The 18797-nt window shown below is 39.8% G+C and overlaps 1 protein-coding gene across 1 annotated transcript; it reads right to left on the bottom strand.

Moving 5' to 3' along the window:
- Positions 1-977: 977 nt before the first annotated feature.
- Positions 978-17960, bottom strand: mrap2a (melanocortin 2 receptor accessory protein 2a). Its single transcript, XM_060920700.1, has 3 exons — positions 17840-17960; positions 17199-17298; positions 978-1416 (listed from the first exon to the last, which is right to left on the bottom strand). Exons 1-3 carry the CDS (start codon positions 17958-17960, stop codon positions 978-980), a joined length of 660 nt encoding a protein of 219 aa, XP_060776683.1.
- Positions 17961-18797: the final 837 nt, after the last annotated feature.

Below are 18797 nucleotides of genomic sequence, written 5' to 3' on the forward strand. Positions count from 1 at the left end.
TTTATAATAACAGTTCAACAATATGTTTGGGAAAATGTATTATGAGACAATTAATAATGTACATCATTTGTCCCTAATTCCCCACCAGATTTATTAGGTAGTAGTTTTAAAAGTATTGAAGGTACATGTATTTGGTATTTGGTGAGTCTTGCTTTTGGTCACATGCCTGTTTCCCCACCAATGTTCCTCTCAACAGGACAGATTCTGAGCAAAAATTAAGTGCATATGAATTTAATTTTAAAATCTACAATTTTTTTATGTTGGGGGACCATGTCCCCAGACCCCCCACCCCCAAGAGGGTCCAATCCAGGTCTACCTATGATGGTCTCACAAAATCTTGTGTAAAACAATATAATAGACACCACACATTTTTTTTGACGCTGGATAAGGGCAGAATTCTACAGGCCGGTATGCTGAACAAGTCTAAAAATGATAATTTACAGTGATGGTACCCTTACTGTCCATACAAACCTTAAATTTACTGCTATTACATAGTTTAACTGCTGTGTTATTATTATAATTAAACAAGCTTTATCTGTGCAAACCTTTCACCACAAGCAAATCTAAAATTTCTTCTGCAAAATTTAGTTATTTCATTCATCATTTGCCTTTTTCATCAAACATTTTTTTGTCATGGATACTTCCACGTAGAACTTAGAGCGAAACATACAGTAGCTGTGATGGAGTGTGGACAGATGAGGATAAAGGATACATGTTTTGATTACAATTTCACCAAGAGGCACTTCATATGGTCTTACAGGACCTCAGCCTATCTCTGAACTAGAAAATACACAAGAATCTGCTCAGTGCACAGCTGTGAGGCACAGAAAATGAATGAGTTCTGTGTAAATATGAACGGTATAAGTTCAATGATGGACTTCAGTCTGCCTTTTGGAGCAGACATGCTGCTTTAGTTAGCATCCTTACATATTTGTTCCAGTCAGACTCATTTTGGCAAAATTCTGGGGTTCAAGTGTTTAGTCTCTAATGTGACTAGTACTGCATGAATGAGATTCACTTTCCATTATGATGGGTGGCTCACCCAGCAGTAAGTCATCTTCAGCCAGTGTGGAGTTGAGCTCAGAGTTCACAAAGTTGGGGATGTTGAAATAAGCTAGAAAAGCTGCTTCATTATCTTCCATCATCTCTAACTGTGTACTCTGGCCAATTATGCCACCGGTTTTCATGTGGCCACTTAACTCACTGCTGTTTGCTTGTGTGTGGGCTCGACAGGCTCGGATCAGGGACTGCTCTCCTGCCTGCTCTTCTTCATTAATGTAGCAGTTAAAGAGAAAGCGAGATTCTTCCAGGAAAGGTCGAGGTAAACCAGCTCTAGTGTTCTCTGGCTCCCGAGGACGGCCTAGTTCCTCAACACAGCTAGTGAGATGTATGCAATCCTCACACGGTTCAGCACTCCTGTGTGAGAAACGATATTGGGATTAACTATTTCACAGAAAATTTCATTTACTTTTCAGTGAAATTGACTTATATTGGAAATTATATATCATGAAACCCAACTGGACTTGCACAAATTGGCATTATATGTCATGAAACTACGCTATATAGCCCATAATACTGAACTGAAAGAAAACTTCAAATTTATTTACAATTTTTTTAAAATGTAGACCTTGCAATCAGTTGATGCCTATAGCACAACAATGTCATTATATTCCATACATTAATTTGGTAGATGATTTTCTCCAAAGTGTTCTCCCCGTGTCCATGTGGGTTTCCTCCAGGTGTTCCGGTTTCCTCCACAGTCCAAAGACATGCAGGTTAGGTTAACTGGTGACTCTAAATTGACCGTAGGTGTGAATGTGAGTGTGAATGGTTGTCTGTGTCTATGTGTCAGCCCTGTGATGACCTGGCAACTTGTCCAGGGTGTACCCCGCCTTTCGCCTGTAGTCAGCTGGTATAGGCTCCAGCTTGCCTGCGACCCTGTAGAACAGGATAAAGCGGCTACAGATAATGAGATGAGATTTTCTCCAAAGTGACTTACTGTACAAGTGAGGAAAATACACAGCAAGGACAAACACAAGATAAAAGCTAACATGAAGTGCCATACAAGTAAGTTTCCATTGAGCAACAGTATACGATACTAATATCCAAAACACTGATTGTTTTATTTCACATTATACACTTCTATTGTAATAGGCATATTACATCAATAGGCATATTACATACATATAACATTGCATCAAGTTAAAGGGATCAAATAAGCATGTACTGAATAAAAAGAAATTTTAGATCCCAGAGAAAACAACTGAATTAAAAAGGACTATATGTACAGTCAAGTAAACAATTACTGTATCTACTAAAGAGAATGACTGAACTATAAACTTAATTATTTAATATACATTGTATCAGTAATACCAGAATTATTGATGTAAATTTTGCAGATAAAATGTATTAATAATAAATCAATATTAAGTCAACTAAAGATGACTGAACCACATCAAGTATATTATCTAAACAAGGATAAGTGAAAATATTAATAAGTAATGAAGTTTAATTGAAAATCTTCTCAGTAATTTATAACAAGAATTCAAATCTTATTCCTTTTTGGAGTATTCTTTGTTGTACAAAGATGTTGCAGATTTGGCACTAGCTATAATATCACTGCTTGGGTAGCAGTTGTAGCTCCTCATCACAGTTCATTTTAATTTGCAGATATGCAGTTAATGTGTCTGCAGCCATATTTTTTTCTGTACTCCATATGAATTTTCCTAACCAATGAAAAAGCCCTCTCACTATCTGCATTGCTATGTGGGAGGCACAGCAAAGCAGTAAAAAGTTGTTTCAGCACTGGAAACCTGGCAACACCCAGAGCAGTTTTTACATTGAAGACCTTTCCCCAATATACATCTGTTGTTACTTTTTTGCCATCATTTGCCCTGCATGGCACAACATCATCTGGCATAAGCTGAAAGTCCTCCCACTCCTCCTTCAACTGCTCCAGGTCCAGGTAAAAGCCAAAAGAGGAAGTTAAATTGACAACACCACTATAGTCCAGGTCATCCTTTTTAGATGGATCTAACACTGCAAGATTGACCAACACCTCATTGTCAAATGGAAATTTATCCATCATCTTCCTGGCAGCAGCCTCATAAAATCCTCTAACAGAGGAGAAGAAGACCTGGACAGTTTTTGCATCCAGGTCTTCCTCTAGCTCCACCAGGCGAGCTCTGACTGCAGGCCCCACTGCCAGCTTGTCATTGGACTGCTGCAGCTCCTGGTTGCCTACATCAAATTCTCTAAGGTTCCTGCAGGACTTGACATGCTTCAGCTCCAAGAACTTCACAGCAAACTTCCGTAGAAGCCTGTCCATCTCGGAGAGGAGACTGCCAACTATGCAATCCTCCCCTTGAAAAAGGATGTTAAACTGATTGAGCACTGGCATAATGTACTGCAGGAACAACAGTATCAGCTCAGTCAGGGGTTCCTGTAGCCTGTCATTTATCGACTTGACTTTGCCTGGTTTCTCAACATCTTTATGACTGGCAAAGTAGCTTCGCAAGGCTGGCAGTTGGCTCAGCAGGTGGTTGCAGACTTTCTCTAGGGACAGCCAACGGGTAGGACAGTGCTTCAAGATCTGCTGTTCCTTTACCTAGAATTTAATGTCGAACAATTAATTGAGGAAAAGCTGGAAGACTACGAGAAGAGAATCTCAAAGGCTCCTTATGTTTTAGTGATACGATAGGTCTGTTAGCTAACCTCTGTAAACTGCTGAAATTCTTTGAAGTCCTGAATGCGCTTTGAGCTGTGGTGGAAAAAGTAGAACACATCCACCAGAAGCCCTGTGATGACCTGGTGACTTGTCCAGGGTGTACCCCGCCTTTCGCCCGTAGTCAGCTGGGATAGGCTCCAGCTTGCCTGCGACCCTGTAGAAGGATAAAGCGGCTAGAGATAATGAGATGAGATGAGACATCCACCAGAAGGTCATCTACTTTAAATGGCAGCGCCTTCACACCGGCCTTCACACAAAGATTTGCCAAGTGGCAAATGCAGCCAATGTTGAAACAGAAATAACAGTAGAATACGGTAAGTACAGTACCGGAGTACTATTCTGATAAAATTTTGGTGCATATTATTATATATACACATACATTATATATATATATATATATATATATATATATATATATATATATATATATATGGTATATACACACACACACACACATATATATGTATGGTATATACACATATATGTATATATATATATATATATATATATATATATATATATATATATATATATATATATGAGTGATTCCACGCTTATGGGTACTGAAATGGGGACATGAACTTATTTTTAAAAATTCACCTAAAACCATTTCTTTTTTTACCATCAGGTCACAAAACATGTATTCTTTAATGAATGATATAATCGCAATTTAATCGCACATTTTTGTCACACGAAAAACCATTGTAATTCTCTTACCAGCATAAAAAAGTGAATGGGCCTGTTTTGTACCAATGTTTTTCTTATTGCAAAGCATAACACGTCTTGACACAGCCACTGCAAACTGAAACCTAAGCTGAGCACCAGGGCTCTTCGTCCCGAGACTAACAAGAGAACCATGAGTGAAGTAATCTACTGCTTGAGTTAGTCTATCAGAGAGACAGGTTACACAGTGACGGTAGGCTTGACATGCTTGATTATAATATAAAGTACACTATTATATTAACTTTAAGTTGTTCGTTGATAAATATTGCATTGAATCTGATCTTTATTGTTTCAGCTCATTTAACAAATTTTGTACTTTTACACTTTCTGCCTGTTGATGCGTCGCGCTGTCCAATCAGAGGCGGCCAAATTTGCATATTACAGGAAGGATTTCTGGGATAGCATTGAGTTTACAGTTCAGAGGGATCTGGCTTCTTTAGACACTGTCTTCTTAAAACTGAATAAATATTTAAAAAGAGCCAAATGAGCCAGTCTTTTGAATGGCTCTTTTCAAAGAACGGATCACAAAGATGCGGATCCCATCAAAGAGCCATAAATCCCATCTCTACTAGTGCGCCCTGCCCGCGCTGGTTCTTTGAGGGAGGAGGGCAGAGGACTCTGGCTGTGCGGGGCGTGGCTAGCTGCTATCGGTTTTCTAAGCAAAGTCTATGTTCCAAGTTCCTGGCAGTTTCAAAAGCTTATGAAAAACCTACATCATGTCACAGAGCGTTAATCTCGCGATAAAAAAATTATTGCCGTTAAAATTGAGTCAAGTTAACGCGTTAATAACGCGACATTTTTGACAGCACTAGTTAAAAGATAACTTTAATTTTCTGAGATGTAATAAAAACATACTTATATGCCAAAGTCAAGCCTATGAGTTCCAAAATGATGTCTGTTACATTACTTCTGTTACGATTGTCCATCTCGCGTCTGTTACAAATTAATTACAATCTAGCTATATACCATGTTAATCTTATTGAAAGAATGTGTATGTTTATTCTACTACACATGTTTATTAATTATATTTGCTAAAACATCACCTTCCTATGTTTCAAAAAGTAATTCTACATTGTTAAAATTGAGAATATATATGTCCACAACACTTCTGTTACGTTCTGACTTTGGCATATAAATACGTTTTTATTACATCTCAGAAAACTAAAGTTATCTTTTAACATATCATTCATTAAAGATTACATGTTTTGTGACCTGATGGTAAAAAAAGAAATGGTTTTAGGTGAATTTTTAAAAATAAGTTCATGTCCCCATTTCAGTACCCATAAGCGTGGAATCACTCATATATATATATATATATATATATATATATATATATATATATATATATATATATATACACACACACACACACACACATATATCAACTTATGACACATGAAACATACCTAAAAATCTTGGGACTTTTTGCTTGGAGCCTGGTCAGAATCTTTCCTGCCAGTCATGGTGTTGCAATTGTCAATTGCAAACCCAACCATGTTGGCCCAGGGGATGTCATTTTCACTGAAAATATGCATTATGCATTAGTGCTCATTTTGTAATTCTAAAAGTTACAAAGGTATTTATAATATTATACATATTACTACACACTTCCAGTCTAGATTGTTAAACAGGTATACAGATTCAGCAAACTGGCACACCGTTTTACAATTTAAAGAATAAATTCTTACCTCATGAAGCTGTCAACAGCTTCAAATATCGCTGAAGCAAGTTCTGGTAAATCCAGCATTCTGGTTTTTACACAGACATCTTCAAAAATGCGTGCCAGAATGACCAAGCACTTGGTGCTGTTTCTGTCGTTGCTCTCATCTATCATAAGGCTAAACGGCTGCTGGTGCATTTTTTTCGACGACAGGATTTGTATAAGCAGGGGCTAAACTTCCTTTGACGACCATGGTCGTCTTCGTTCGTTTGCATGCAAAATCCTGGGTGAACAACAAATGAATAAAAGGTTAGGTCTACGTACATAACTGGCAAGTACAGATTATTTTCCTGGTCAATAAAAGAAAATCAGAGCACGGCAAACATGTAGATGGTGTTAAATTGCTTCCATCCTCTACTACACATTTAAGAGACAGGTTACCAATGGTCATTACCACCATTACTCTTCATTCAATACTTTTCCAGTTTACTGACGACTGATGGTAGTAACAGGTGTTGGTCATCTGTGACTACATATCCTCCTGGGAACCAAGAAAAAATGTGTCTCTCAATTTCTCTTTTGTTGTGATTTCCTTACTAAGTAGGGTTAAAAAAACAACTTACAATTTAGATTTTTTTCCAAACAAAAGGATGCACTCTTTACAAGATACCAGGATTCAAGTGAATAGCTCGAAAGACTAAGAGGGTGTGCACGTAAAACAAATGTCAACTACAGAGGACACAAGTCTATGGCTTGGTTCTCAGGAGGATAAAATGTCTGTCAGCAATTAAAATGTTTAGGGAAGCAAAATCGCCAGGTAACTACAGTTGCCATTGTATAAATGGTGCCTCCCAGTATCGCCTCCCTAAATTATCATGATAATGGAGGAAGCTTTCCTACATGCAAACAGTAAAAACTTTTTAAAAATAAATAAATAAAACACAAATGCTTACCTGTGTAGTCTTTGAATCGGGAAACATTTTTTTCGCTAGCTCCAAAAAATGGTCAGCCACAGTCGGGGGGATGTTGTGTTCCACAAGAAATTGTCAGAACATAACTTCTGCAGCCGTCACAGAAGTCTGGGCAGTCCGAGCCGATGCACTTGCGCCAAAATGCTGCTCCATAGACTTGAAGGTCCTGCATTTAACGACGCAGTCTTTATGTGCCTTGGTTTGGAAAAACCTGGAGCTGACACTTTAAAGTGCATATTATGAACCAATTTCGTTTTTTATATGAAAGTATGTCCCTTTACACACTCATCCAGAAGGGTAATTTTGCACAAGGCCATCTGTCTACAGCAGAAAAAAATAAAATAACAAAACGCGTCTGGAAAAATCCCAAGGGAGTCTGGAGCCAGATTCGTGACGTCACCTGTGGAAGCGCCAGCAGGCTGCGCGAGCTTTGCACGGTTTCAGTGCACAGCCTGTGTAGACCAAGCGCTCCCATTTCTCTCTCATTGTCCAGTCTTTTGGAAAATGATGAGTACTAATCACGGGCGATTGCTCTAAGACAACGAGGGAGGCTCAGCCTCCTCTAAAAATGACGAACATCGTGTAGGATGAATTGCGCTAGGCTTATGTTATAACCGACCTTATAACATTGCTATTTCAGATCCAGAATCATAGAAATATATGTGCTCAACCCAACTACAGTGTGAAATCATTCCGTTATAACTTTCCCCAGTTCGCGTAATGTGCGCGTGAGTTTTTCCCCCTCGTGACAGCGCAATGCAGCCCAGCCTCAGTGGACTTCAATGGCATTTGGGAGCTCTGTGCTTTTCAATATTAAAATGCAAGACGATTATTGAACAAATACTGCAAAAACGCCCGCCCACAGAGTCTCACGGACTCCCAGCCTCAGTGGGCTTCAATGGCATTTGGGAGCTATGCGCTTTTCAATCTCAAAATGCAAGATGGTTATTGGACAAATACTGCGAAAATGCCTGCCCACGGACTCCAAGCCTCACAGTGGGAGGGACATGGCAGTTTCCGCGAGGAGACTGGTGATTGGTGAAAGCGGCCGGATATTTTCTTTGATTGACAGCTCGTTTCAACTATAGACAGGCAGCGGTGAATTTCAGTTCAGTCCCATGCGGATTCGCAAGTGCTGTGGTGTATTGTAAGAGATCAGCTTACATTTTGATTTCATTCATTACATACAGTTTCTACCAACTTTTTTAGTTTGTATATATTTTCATTGTAAATAAAGTGTAAATATAGTGTTGTCAATTTGCTATCTTAGTTCCAGAAATTTCATTTATTTGAGTGACTGAACTTGAACTTGAGGGGGCTAGTCAGCTAGCAAGAAAGCTGCGCATGGATGCCAAGCATTGCTGATTTAATTTTGGCGAAGCCATTTCCCAGTCTTCCTTTCGAGGAAAAAATTAAAATTAAAGAGCAGGGTAGACCAACGCCTCAAATTGACTTGGTGAAAAAGGTAGGGAATAATACTCGTTCCTTTCAGCTCTCCTGGTACGAGAAAGTGAATTGGCTAACAGCAAGTGACCCACATCAACAACAGTAAATAGGCTACTTTAGTAATATGTCATGGATGGACCAAAAATATAGAATCTATTTAAAATGTTTATGCTGAGTATATTATATTGGAATATATATTTTTCTGGATATGAATTAAACACAACTACAATTTGGAAAAATTTTTAAACAAAAACATAGCCGAGAACATTTCACACTACAGACCTGGATTAAAAGTGAAGGGTTATCAAAATTGTCAATAAAACATTTCTCAGTCAAAATAAGTAAAATATGGGGAAAGTGTCATTGAATGAAATGTGTGGCACCCAGCTCTATGTTTGGCTCCCCAAGGTCAGTGCTTGTGCCTATTCCAGAACATTCTGCTGTTACTGCTGAGGTTCCTGACAAAGAGCTGCTTTCAATAATGATCAACTTTTAAACAACATGCCACAATTTTAAAATATAAAATGTTAAAATATACCCCCCCCCAACACCACCATCATGTATATTGGACAGTAGGCTAATGGGCCAAAAGAACCTGTTATTTCACAGTTTGTGACCCTGCCATCAGCCAGATCAGAGGCAAGAGTATGGGCAAAATTGATGTGTTTTTTCTTTTTTCTTTTAAAATCTGGAAATATCATAACCGACCAGCCTCCCCTGTTTGAAAGGCTACCAGCCGCCACTGGTACTAATCCCATCAAGATTGGTGTTGCTACACCCTCCTACAATACATCTGTTAACCATTTTTAATAATTACATGATAACGTTGAAGAAATTTGCAGAAACCACCAGGTCATTTTCTCATAAACAAACCAGCGCTGACGTAGGATTCAGAAGGAGGCGTCCCGCACGCGACGTCACGAAAATCAATGTTTACCAGGAAATTCAAATGCCAAGTTTTTTCAGAGGCGGACCAATTCGCCTCAAATGGCTTGATTTCAACTGAATTTTTCTGGTATTGCACAAGGTTAGAAAAAATTGCGCAAAATGTGACAGATATTTGACCAAAGTTTAATATTAAATAGGAGAATTACATTGAACTTGCTCCTGAATTTACCCATAATATGCACTTTAATGTGCTTTCTGCACAGAACACAGAGCGAATATTGGGGGCCATTCGAAGATGCCTGGATCCATCCTTTGTATTTTCCTTCCAGAGTTTCCCATTCCTTCAGATGTCCAGTTCCAGAATGTTTTCTCTTTGCCATTGCGTTTCCAGATGCCATTTTTAAAAGAAAAAACTTGTCAAATTTGATGTGCACACAAGGACTGCTCAACTACAAATGACCGAGAAAACCACGTGCAACTAGAAAACCACAAATCGAAAATAGTTCCGTTTCATTGGGCATGCATGTTTGAAAAAATAAATGGGGGATGCTAAGAAAATTTTCTCAGAGTAATGGAAAACATCTCAGATGATACAAAACGTAATTTTCCCATATGAAAATCAGTGTACGCCATATTAGCAAAAAATTGCATTTCCCCGTACAAAATATGGGGAAACCGTATAAGTTGACATGTAGGAAACTAAGGGAATGTAGTTTTTCCAATTTGCCTATATAGCCCCATATGTCATTCATACATGCTTCAATACACCAATATCACACAGTTCTGATTTGAAAAATATGCAACAAACAGAAAAAAAAATTAATTTGCACCCGATCTGGGGTCATGACCGGTCACTACCAGTCAGTTGGATTTCCCAGGAGCTGACAGCGGTCCTTGAAGGATTGGGAGTATTACTTTGAGTAATACGGGCTTATTCCTTAGTCAAAACAGGATTGCTGAGAGATGTGATCGGTTTTTAGGTATTATTATGTGTTTATTCAAATTTTCCAAGGCTATCTGACCTAATCAGTGAAATATTTGACTAGCACTGTGTGAGGTTTCATCATGTTGACAGCAACCCATGGTAAAAGGGTGTTATCCTCTCAACGATACTAAGTAGATGTAATTACGTTATAGTATCATTGGTTATGTTTCATATAGAAAAAAATACATGGATGAAATGTACAGAAAGACATTAAACTTAGCTTTACCCCGCCAAAATTTGCCTCTCAAAATGCGGGAAATAGCATTTTAGAGGGTTAAAAATTCCAAAATTTCCTGGGGGAGGCCCCCAGACCTCCCTAGATTTGGCGCGCCTTCACCGTGCAACACGTCACCACCCCCCCATGCAAAACTTCCTGCCGTCACCTCTGCCTGTACCGTATGTGCTTTTCAGCATTAATGGCGCCTTCACAGATGTGCAAGTTACCCATGTCATGGACATGAACACATCCACGTACCATCACAGATGCTGGGTTTTGAACTTTGTGCTTAACTATCTGGATGGTCCTTTTCCTCTTTAGCCTAGAGGACACAGCATCTCTGATTTCCAAAAACAATTCAAAATGTGGACTCATCAGACCACAGTACACTTTTCCACTTTGTGTCAGTCCATCTCAGATGAGCTCAGGCCCAGAGAATTCTGCAGCATTTCTTGTTGTTGATATCTGGCTTTTGCTTTGCAGTCCAACAGTTGCTTTGTAGATGCAGCAACAAACTGTGTTTACAGACAACAGTTTTCCAAAGTGTTCTTGAGCCCATGTAGGAAAGTCCTTTATACAATCATGTCGGTTTTAATGCAGTGCTGCCTCCGGGATCAAAGATCATGAGTGTTCACTGTTGGGTTTTCAGCCTTGCTCCTTACATGAAGAGATTTCTCTGGATTCTTTAAATCTTTTGATGATATTATGGATTATCCATCCATCCATTATCTGTAGCCACTTATCCTGTGCAGGGTCGCAGGCAAGCTGGAGCCTATCCCAGCTGACTATTGGTGAGAGGCGGGGTACACCCTGGACAAACTGCCAGGTCATGGCAAGGCTGACACATAGAGACAAACAACTATTCACACTCACATTCACACCTACAGTCAATTTAGAGCCAGAAAGTCCTGGGTTCGAGCCCAGTGGCCAACAAGGGCCTTTCTGTGTGGAGTTTGCATGTTCTCCCCGTGTCCGTGTGGGTTTCCTCCGGGTGCTCCGGTTTCCCCCACAGTCCAAAGACATGCAGGTTAGGTTAACTGGTGACTCTAAATTGACCGTAGGTGTGAATGTGAGTGTGAATGGTTGTCTGTGTCTATGTGTCAGCCCTGTGATGACCTGGCAACTTGTCCAGGGTGTACCCCGCCTTTCGCCCGTAGTCAGCTGGGATAGGTTCCAGCTTGCCTGTGACCCTGTAGAACAGGATACAGATAATGGATGGATGGATAATACTGTACTCAAATAAATTTGGATGAAGTTCATGTAGAACCCCAAATCAGAAAAAGGGATGGTATGTTGAAATTTAAATTAAAACTGAAAACAATGATTTGTAAATAATCTTTGACCTGTATTGTACTCAGAACAATACAGCAGCACATTAGTTGATGTTTTACCTCATTAAGTTTTGGTTTTGTTTTTTGTTTTGTTTTTTTTTCAAAATAAAGACATTTCAATTTTTATTCTTGCAACACACTAAAAAGTTGAGACAGGAAAGCATTTACCACTTTATAATGTTGCCATTACTTCTCATAACACTTACAAGATATTTAAGGGCTGAAGGCATCAAGTGATGAAATGTTTCAGGTGTTATTTTGTCCCATTCTTCCTGTAAACAGGTCTTAAGGTGTGCAACAGTATGGGGTCATTGTCATATTTTTTGTTTCAAAATTACCCACACATTCTCTATTGGGGACAGAGGGGACAGGCACCCTCTTCTTCCACAGCCATGCCTTTGTAATGGGCAGAATGTGGTTTTGCCTCGTCTTGTTGAAATATTCCTGGAAACGATGCCGTCTTGAAGGCAGAATATGTTGCTCCAAAATCTCTGTGTAAAATCTCCTATTCTGAATCATATGTAGAAGAGTTTGTACTTCATTCAACAAATGTTGCAGACATGCATCAAATTCATGTTTATGAGCTCTACAACCATAATGAAAATGCATTATGAGTTTGTTACACAGACATCATTAGTCAGTGGATACATTTCCTGCATCACTGCAGGCTGATTTCCTGCTTTTCTGGTATCTGGTCTTGTCTTCAGTGTGTCAAAGACTACCTATTAGGTTATGGTTGTTTTTATGCCTCAAAATAAGTAAAATGTCTGAAAGCATGAAACATTCAATGTTTATTGCATTATTGTCTGGTGCATGACGAAACACTGAGTGTTAGGGCTTTGCGTGAACATCATATTAGTGTAGACTTAAAAATGAATGGTCATTTGTGGGCCAGACACTGAGATTACACTCCCACATAACAGGATGATGAATGAAGGGTGCATAGGGCTCAGTCTGTGTGTGATTTGTTTAACAAGCACAATAACACACTGGAACGCTTTGGCCTGCACTGTCACCAGACCGCAGTCTCGTAGAAATTTTGTGAGATGTCCACAGCAGAAAAAATGTATTAGTGGTAGCATTGACCACCTCCAAAAACACCATTTTGAAAGGTTGGTTTGAACGAAATATGCATTCTGACCTCTTACATATTTTAATTCTGGAGGAGGCTGCAGCCAGATTTCATGAGGCAAAATCTTGAAAAGAAAATCAATTACTGGACTAATTTATTTTTATTAAAAATGTAATGACCTTATCATGGGGGCGGCACGGTGGTGTACTGGTTAGCACTGTTGCCTCACAGCAAGAAAGTTCTGGGTTCGAGCCCCGTGGCCAAAGGGGGCCTTTCTGTGTGGAGTTTGCATGTTCTCCCCATGTCTGTGTGGGTTTCCTCCGGGTGCTCCGGTTTCCCCCACAGTCCAAAGACATGCAGGTTAGGTTAACTGGTGACTCTAAATTGACCGTAGGTGTGAATGTGAGAGTGAATGGTTGTCTGTGTCTATGTGTCAGCCCTGTGATGACCTGGCGACTTGTCCAGGGTGTACCCTGCCTCTCGCCCATAGTCAGCTGGGATAGGCTCCAGCTTGCCTGCGACCCTGTACAGGATAAGCGGTTACAGATAATGGATGGATGACCTAATCATTTTGTATGCCAGTCTAAGCCATGTGTAATGTGTACAATTGATCATTTGCTGTATTTTAGTTGTATGTAAAACACATCCCCACCCCAGCCCCCCATTTAATTTTCTTTCCCAATGTATTGCACTTATTTGTCTTGATTTAAATTGAATCAATAAAAAGTAATTAACAAAAAAAAAGAGCTGTTGTTGCTTAAACGCTTGTAAAGGCTGCTGTAGTATAACATGCCTTTATATTCGATAGCCCTGCTTCAGACTGTCTTTCTAATTCTGGGTGTGGTCTGAGAGTTGTATTCATTCAGGTGATGGATAGCTTAGGTCCATTACTTGGTTTAACTGAACCTATGAGACAGCTAATAAGACACAGGTCACAAAGATACACGTGCACACACACGAAGAGTAGATAATGAGGCAAGTCAACTGACACCGCACAAACAGTTACGAATAAGATGGATATTAACTTGAATTGGGAGCTGTGTTTTGGAGTGTATTATATTGACAGGCGCGCAGCTTGTGAACAGGCAAGGCAGGCAACTGCTTGGGGCCCCCTGGCCCAGGGGCCCCCCGAGAGTTAGGGCCCGAGGGCTGTTTTATGTACCGAAATGTCTCAAAAATATATATATTTGAAAAAAATTTATGTTTGAAAAAACAATGACAGAGAGAATTGAAAAATACAGCTTGCTCTCAACCGACCTCCCTGTTAAAAATAAAGGTTAAATCAAATAAACAACAATGGGTGATTTGCAATGACATCATCTCAGTAGGAAACCTCCCGAATGGGGCCCCACGTCAATCCCACCTCACATTAACCTGTGTGATGTTAACGGACTGCAATGGAAAAGAAGCAGAGGGAAAATGAAGAGGAGTTATCCATCTGGTAGTGAGAAGAGGAAGAAAAAAAGAGAATGAAGAAAAAAGAAAGAAAGACAGTGGTAAGTGGAGCAGATAATGATATAAGCATAACATTAACAGTAAATGACTGCTGTTCCGGTCACTGTTGCCTCTGGAGAGAGAAGTTTCTCCTCCTTAAAACTCATCAAGACCTATCTCAGATCCATCATGTTACAGGAGAGACTTTCAGGGCTGGCTCTCATGTCTATAGAGTGCAGTGTACGAAGAGCTTTGGATCTAGAGGAAATAGTTTCTGCATTTGCTCTATCCAAGGCCCATAAGCAGCATTTCTAGAGGCAGTGCTTACAGTACAAGGTGCTGAAGAGAATTGTATACTTATATTTTGTGCAAAGTTTATATGGGTTTTTTTCAAGTTATTTAAACCATTTTATTGTTCCATTGTTTATTGTTGTACTCAGGGCTTTGAACCGGTTCAAGGAACGAAAACGAAAACCGGGAACTTTTTCTATTTCACATGGAACAGAAACGAAACCAGAAACTTTATTATTTTTTATGTTCCGGAACAGAAACGCTTATTAAAAATAATGGTAACCGGTTAATACCGGTTTTTATTTCGTTCCTCAAAGTTTCCGTAGCCTACAAATAAAAAAGCCATTCTTCTCCTGCGCAAGTTTCTATGACCCGCTGGGGTTCACTTCCTGTGTGACGTTCGCTGACTGAATGGAGAGAGCGGGAAGGTGGACTACTATCACTTCTCCACATGATAAAGTGAGTAATTGCATTACTGAGCGTCTAAGCAAAGAAGAGCCTGAACGATGCAACCTCCCTATTGGCTGTTTGTAAAAATGTATCAATTGTTGCCCTTCCCATGGGAATCATCGCGGGCTCGAGAGACGAGACCTGACGAGTTAGTTCATTGGTAGCAGAACAAAATATCTGGACACAAATCGGGTTTTCAGGAAAGGAAAGAAAATAAACGGAGGGTCGAAAATACAAAAAAGGAGGCAGAAAATGCAAAACGAGTTTTAAGGTAGGACAAATGGTTACTTTTCTGAGGCAGCCCGCCGTGGCTGCAGGCTTTCAGTTGTGTCATTGAATGGTTACTTTTCTGAGGCAGCCCGCCGTGGCTGCCTGCAGGCTTATTTATTATAGCCCATTTAGTTAAAATAGTTGATATAAAATATTTATAGTTATAGTTATGTGATGGTTGTCCTGATTTAGGCTGGTGTTTTTTTTTTGGGGGGGTTGCGCGATGTTGCACCCGGGTCCAGATTAGGGCAGAACCGGCCCTGGCTACATTTCAGGTGTAGTTTGTTTTATGAATGTATGTACTTGCATAGATGTGTACTTGGTCTTCCAATATGGCGCCTAACAAAATCTCGCGGCGCGGTGACGTCATGCGGTAGCCCTCTATAGGGCCTGACTAGCCTTTGGTAACACACTAAACGAATTATCTTTCATTTTTGGCACTTTTTCTGTTTGTGTAGATGGGAAGACATACTGAGAATTCAAATCGCCAACATTTGAAATTATAATTGTTTTGAATTATTTCTTGTCTTATTTAATGAAGGTTGTAATAGAATTAGCCTACATTTGGCTTAAGCTGGATGAGACAGAGACATAATTTTATAGCCATTTGTTAAACAGCTGACAGGGAACGTAATTAACCGTTCCGGGAATGAAATTTTTTTGTTCTAACCGGTTCGGGAACGTCTATTTAATGGTGGAACCCAAAACCGGAAACGTTAAAATTCCGTTTCTGTTCGGAACGAACCAATAGGAAAAAAATTCTGGTTCAAAGCCCTGGTTGTACTGTACATGACGCTTTCTACTGATGTGAAAACTTGTTAATTTCAGCACAATTTAGTCTGCACTGATGTGGGTTATTTACAGTGTAAAGTATATTTTATACTAAGTTTATATAGGCTATTTTGAAGTTATTTATTTTATTTATATTTTTATTGTATATTTTGTACTAAGTTTATATAGGCTATTTTGAAGTTATTTATTTTATTTATATTTTTATTTTATATTTATCTCATTCTCATCTCATTATCTCTAGCTGCTTTATCCTTCTACAGGGTCGCAGGCAAGCTGGAGCCTATCCCAGCTGACTACGGGCGAAAGGCGGGGTACACCCTGGACAAGTCGCCAGGTCATCACAGGGCTGACACATAGACACAGACAACCATTCACACTCACATTCACACCTACGGTCAATTTAGAGTCACCAGTTAACCTAACCTGCATGTCTTTGGACTGTGGGGGAAACCGGAGCACCCGGAGGAAACCCACACGGACACGGGGAGAACATGCAAACTCCACACAGAAAGGCCCTCGCCGGCCCCGGGGCTTGAACCCAGGACCTTCTTGCTGTGAGGCGACAGCGCTAACCACTACACCACCGTGCCGCCCTTTTATATTTATATGATGCCAAATTATTTACAATGTACTGTAACAACCTTGTTATTTAGTTATTTATTTTGTTTTTTATTGTTCTTTACCATTGTATTTTCACATTTGGAATTAAAAAAACTTTGGTTTCATACATTTTTCGTTGGTGTCAGATTATTTATAACATATTGGTGATGAACACTGGTCAGAAGGGCCCCCTGGAAATTTTTGCTTGGGGCCACAACAGACTCTAGAATCGCCTCTGTATATTGAGATGCTGTTTTACCAGGTAGACTATTTGCTGCCTACCTGTTTAAATCATGATTGAGTTGGTTCAAGCATTTACAAGTGAGAAAGATGTGACTTACTCTGGATGTGGAGCTCCTGTCTTGGTCAGAAGAGTGAGGACGAAGAACATAAAAATGACAAAGACAGCAAGACCCACCCAGAATCCAATTACAATGGAATCTGAAACAAAACACTGAATTTAAGCATCACTGATGTCATGTTAGAACCTGGTATCATTCAGCTTCTCATTACTGCAGCTGTGAATTATTCACTGTGGATTTTGGGTCTGATTGATTTACTCAGTCTGAATGTGCATGTCTAGAGTGAGATTGGGGTTGTATCATACATAACAGTGAAATCACAAGATTGCTACCCAGAACTGTGATGCGAGTTGTCTGACTTTGGAGCTGATAAGACGGAAAAATAAAATAAATTTTTTTCTGTCTTATCAATTGTATGTAAAACACGTCCCCACCCCCATTTAATTTTCTTTCCCAATGTATTGCACTTATTTGTCTTGGTTTAAATTGAATCAATAAAAAGTAATTAACAAAAAAAGAGCTATTGTTGCTTAAACGCTTATAAAGAGTGCTGTAGTATAACATGCGCATATATATATATATATATATATATATATATATATATATATATATATATATATATATATCCATCCCCATCAGGACTAAAACTCCATTCACAGTCAGAAGGAAGCACGACTTACATTTGTGTGCTTTGAGTCCCTCGAAGGAAACCGGCTCTTCATCATCGTAGTATTCGTACCTCCATTCATAATCTGTGCGTGAACCGCCTGCAGTGGTGTTTGGGTGCTGGAACACAGGCATCTCTCCAGCTGTGCAGTCGCAGGGCAGGACTGAAGGAGTCGAGTTCGCAGGCCTGCAGTTTTAAGCTAAAACGAACAAAAATCCGTCAGCCGATTACAATAAAATCACACGCGTATTTGCAGTCGGAAGCCTGTTCTGTCTCTGACTGTCATGTGCATCTTCTTGTGCTAAAGGGATGCGATCGACACAGAATGGAAACGCAGTTCTTCAGCATGTGTTGGTCCAAATCCGCTGTGTAATTCCATCCCCTCAAATTCTGAAGCAAATCGGTTCCGTTAAGAAGAACCCCGTGGCTGTCTGCTGTGCGCTCTGCCCCAGCGCAGCTCACACCTCACTCCCATCATCGTCGTGAGTGACTCGTGCACGAATCGGTTCTTTTAGAACGACTCTTTTGAGAGGCGTACACATTAGTTGAAAGCGCAAAGGAATCGAACGTTTAGAAAGCGTTGATTTTTTTTTTTAAATGTATCTTTTTATTATTAGCTCATCCGGCCGACAGAAGATGAGTTTACGCCATCGTCTGTCGTCCGTCCGTCGTCGTCCACATTTCACAAAAATCGCTTCTTCTGTCTCAATTTTTCACCGATTTTTATTCTTTTTGGCAGGAAAGTCGGTCTGCCTGGGGTGCATTTAGCTTCTGCCCAAATTTGCATAATTGCAATTAGGGTAGTCTGGGTTGCGACAAATTGCGAACGTCATTCGCGACAGAGTTTCAAAAGTGTCTTGAAACGTTTGCGGGGCTTCTCAATTTCCTCGCATGAGTCGCAAAGTGTCGCTTCGTCGCTGAAATTTTGAACATGTTAAAAAAATTCGTGTGACAAAATTTCTCTCAAAATA

Source organism: Neoarius graeffei, chromosome 5, assembly GCF_027579695.1.
Source record: "Neoarius graeffei isolate fNeoGra1 chromosome 5, fNeoGra1.pri, whole genome shotgun sequence".
Taxonomy (NCBI): Eukaryota; Metazoa; Chordata; class Actinopteri; order Siluriformes; family Ariidae; genus Neoarius; species Neoarius graeffei.

What these genes read in the sequence shown, in the direction of transcription:
- mrap2a (XM_060920700.1), bottom strand. Translation starts at nt 17,960, where the DNA reads ATGCCTGTGTTCCAGCACCCAAACACCACTGCAGGCGGTTCACGCACA. An exon ending in GGGACTCAAAGCACACAAAT is followed by an intron (nt 17,299 to 17,839) that starts GTAAGTCGTGCT and finishes GTTTTGTTTCAG; the next exon opens with ATTCCATTGTAATTGGATTC. An exon ending in ACAGGAGCTCCACATCCAGA is followed by an intron (nt 1,417 to 17,198) that starts GTAAGTCACATC and finishes TTTCTCACACAG; the next exon opens with GAGTGCTGAACCGTGTGAGG.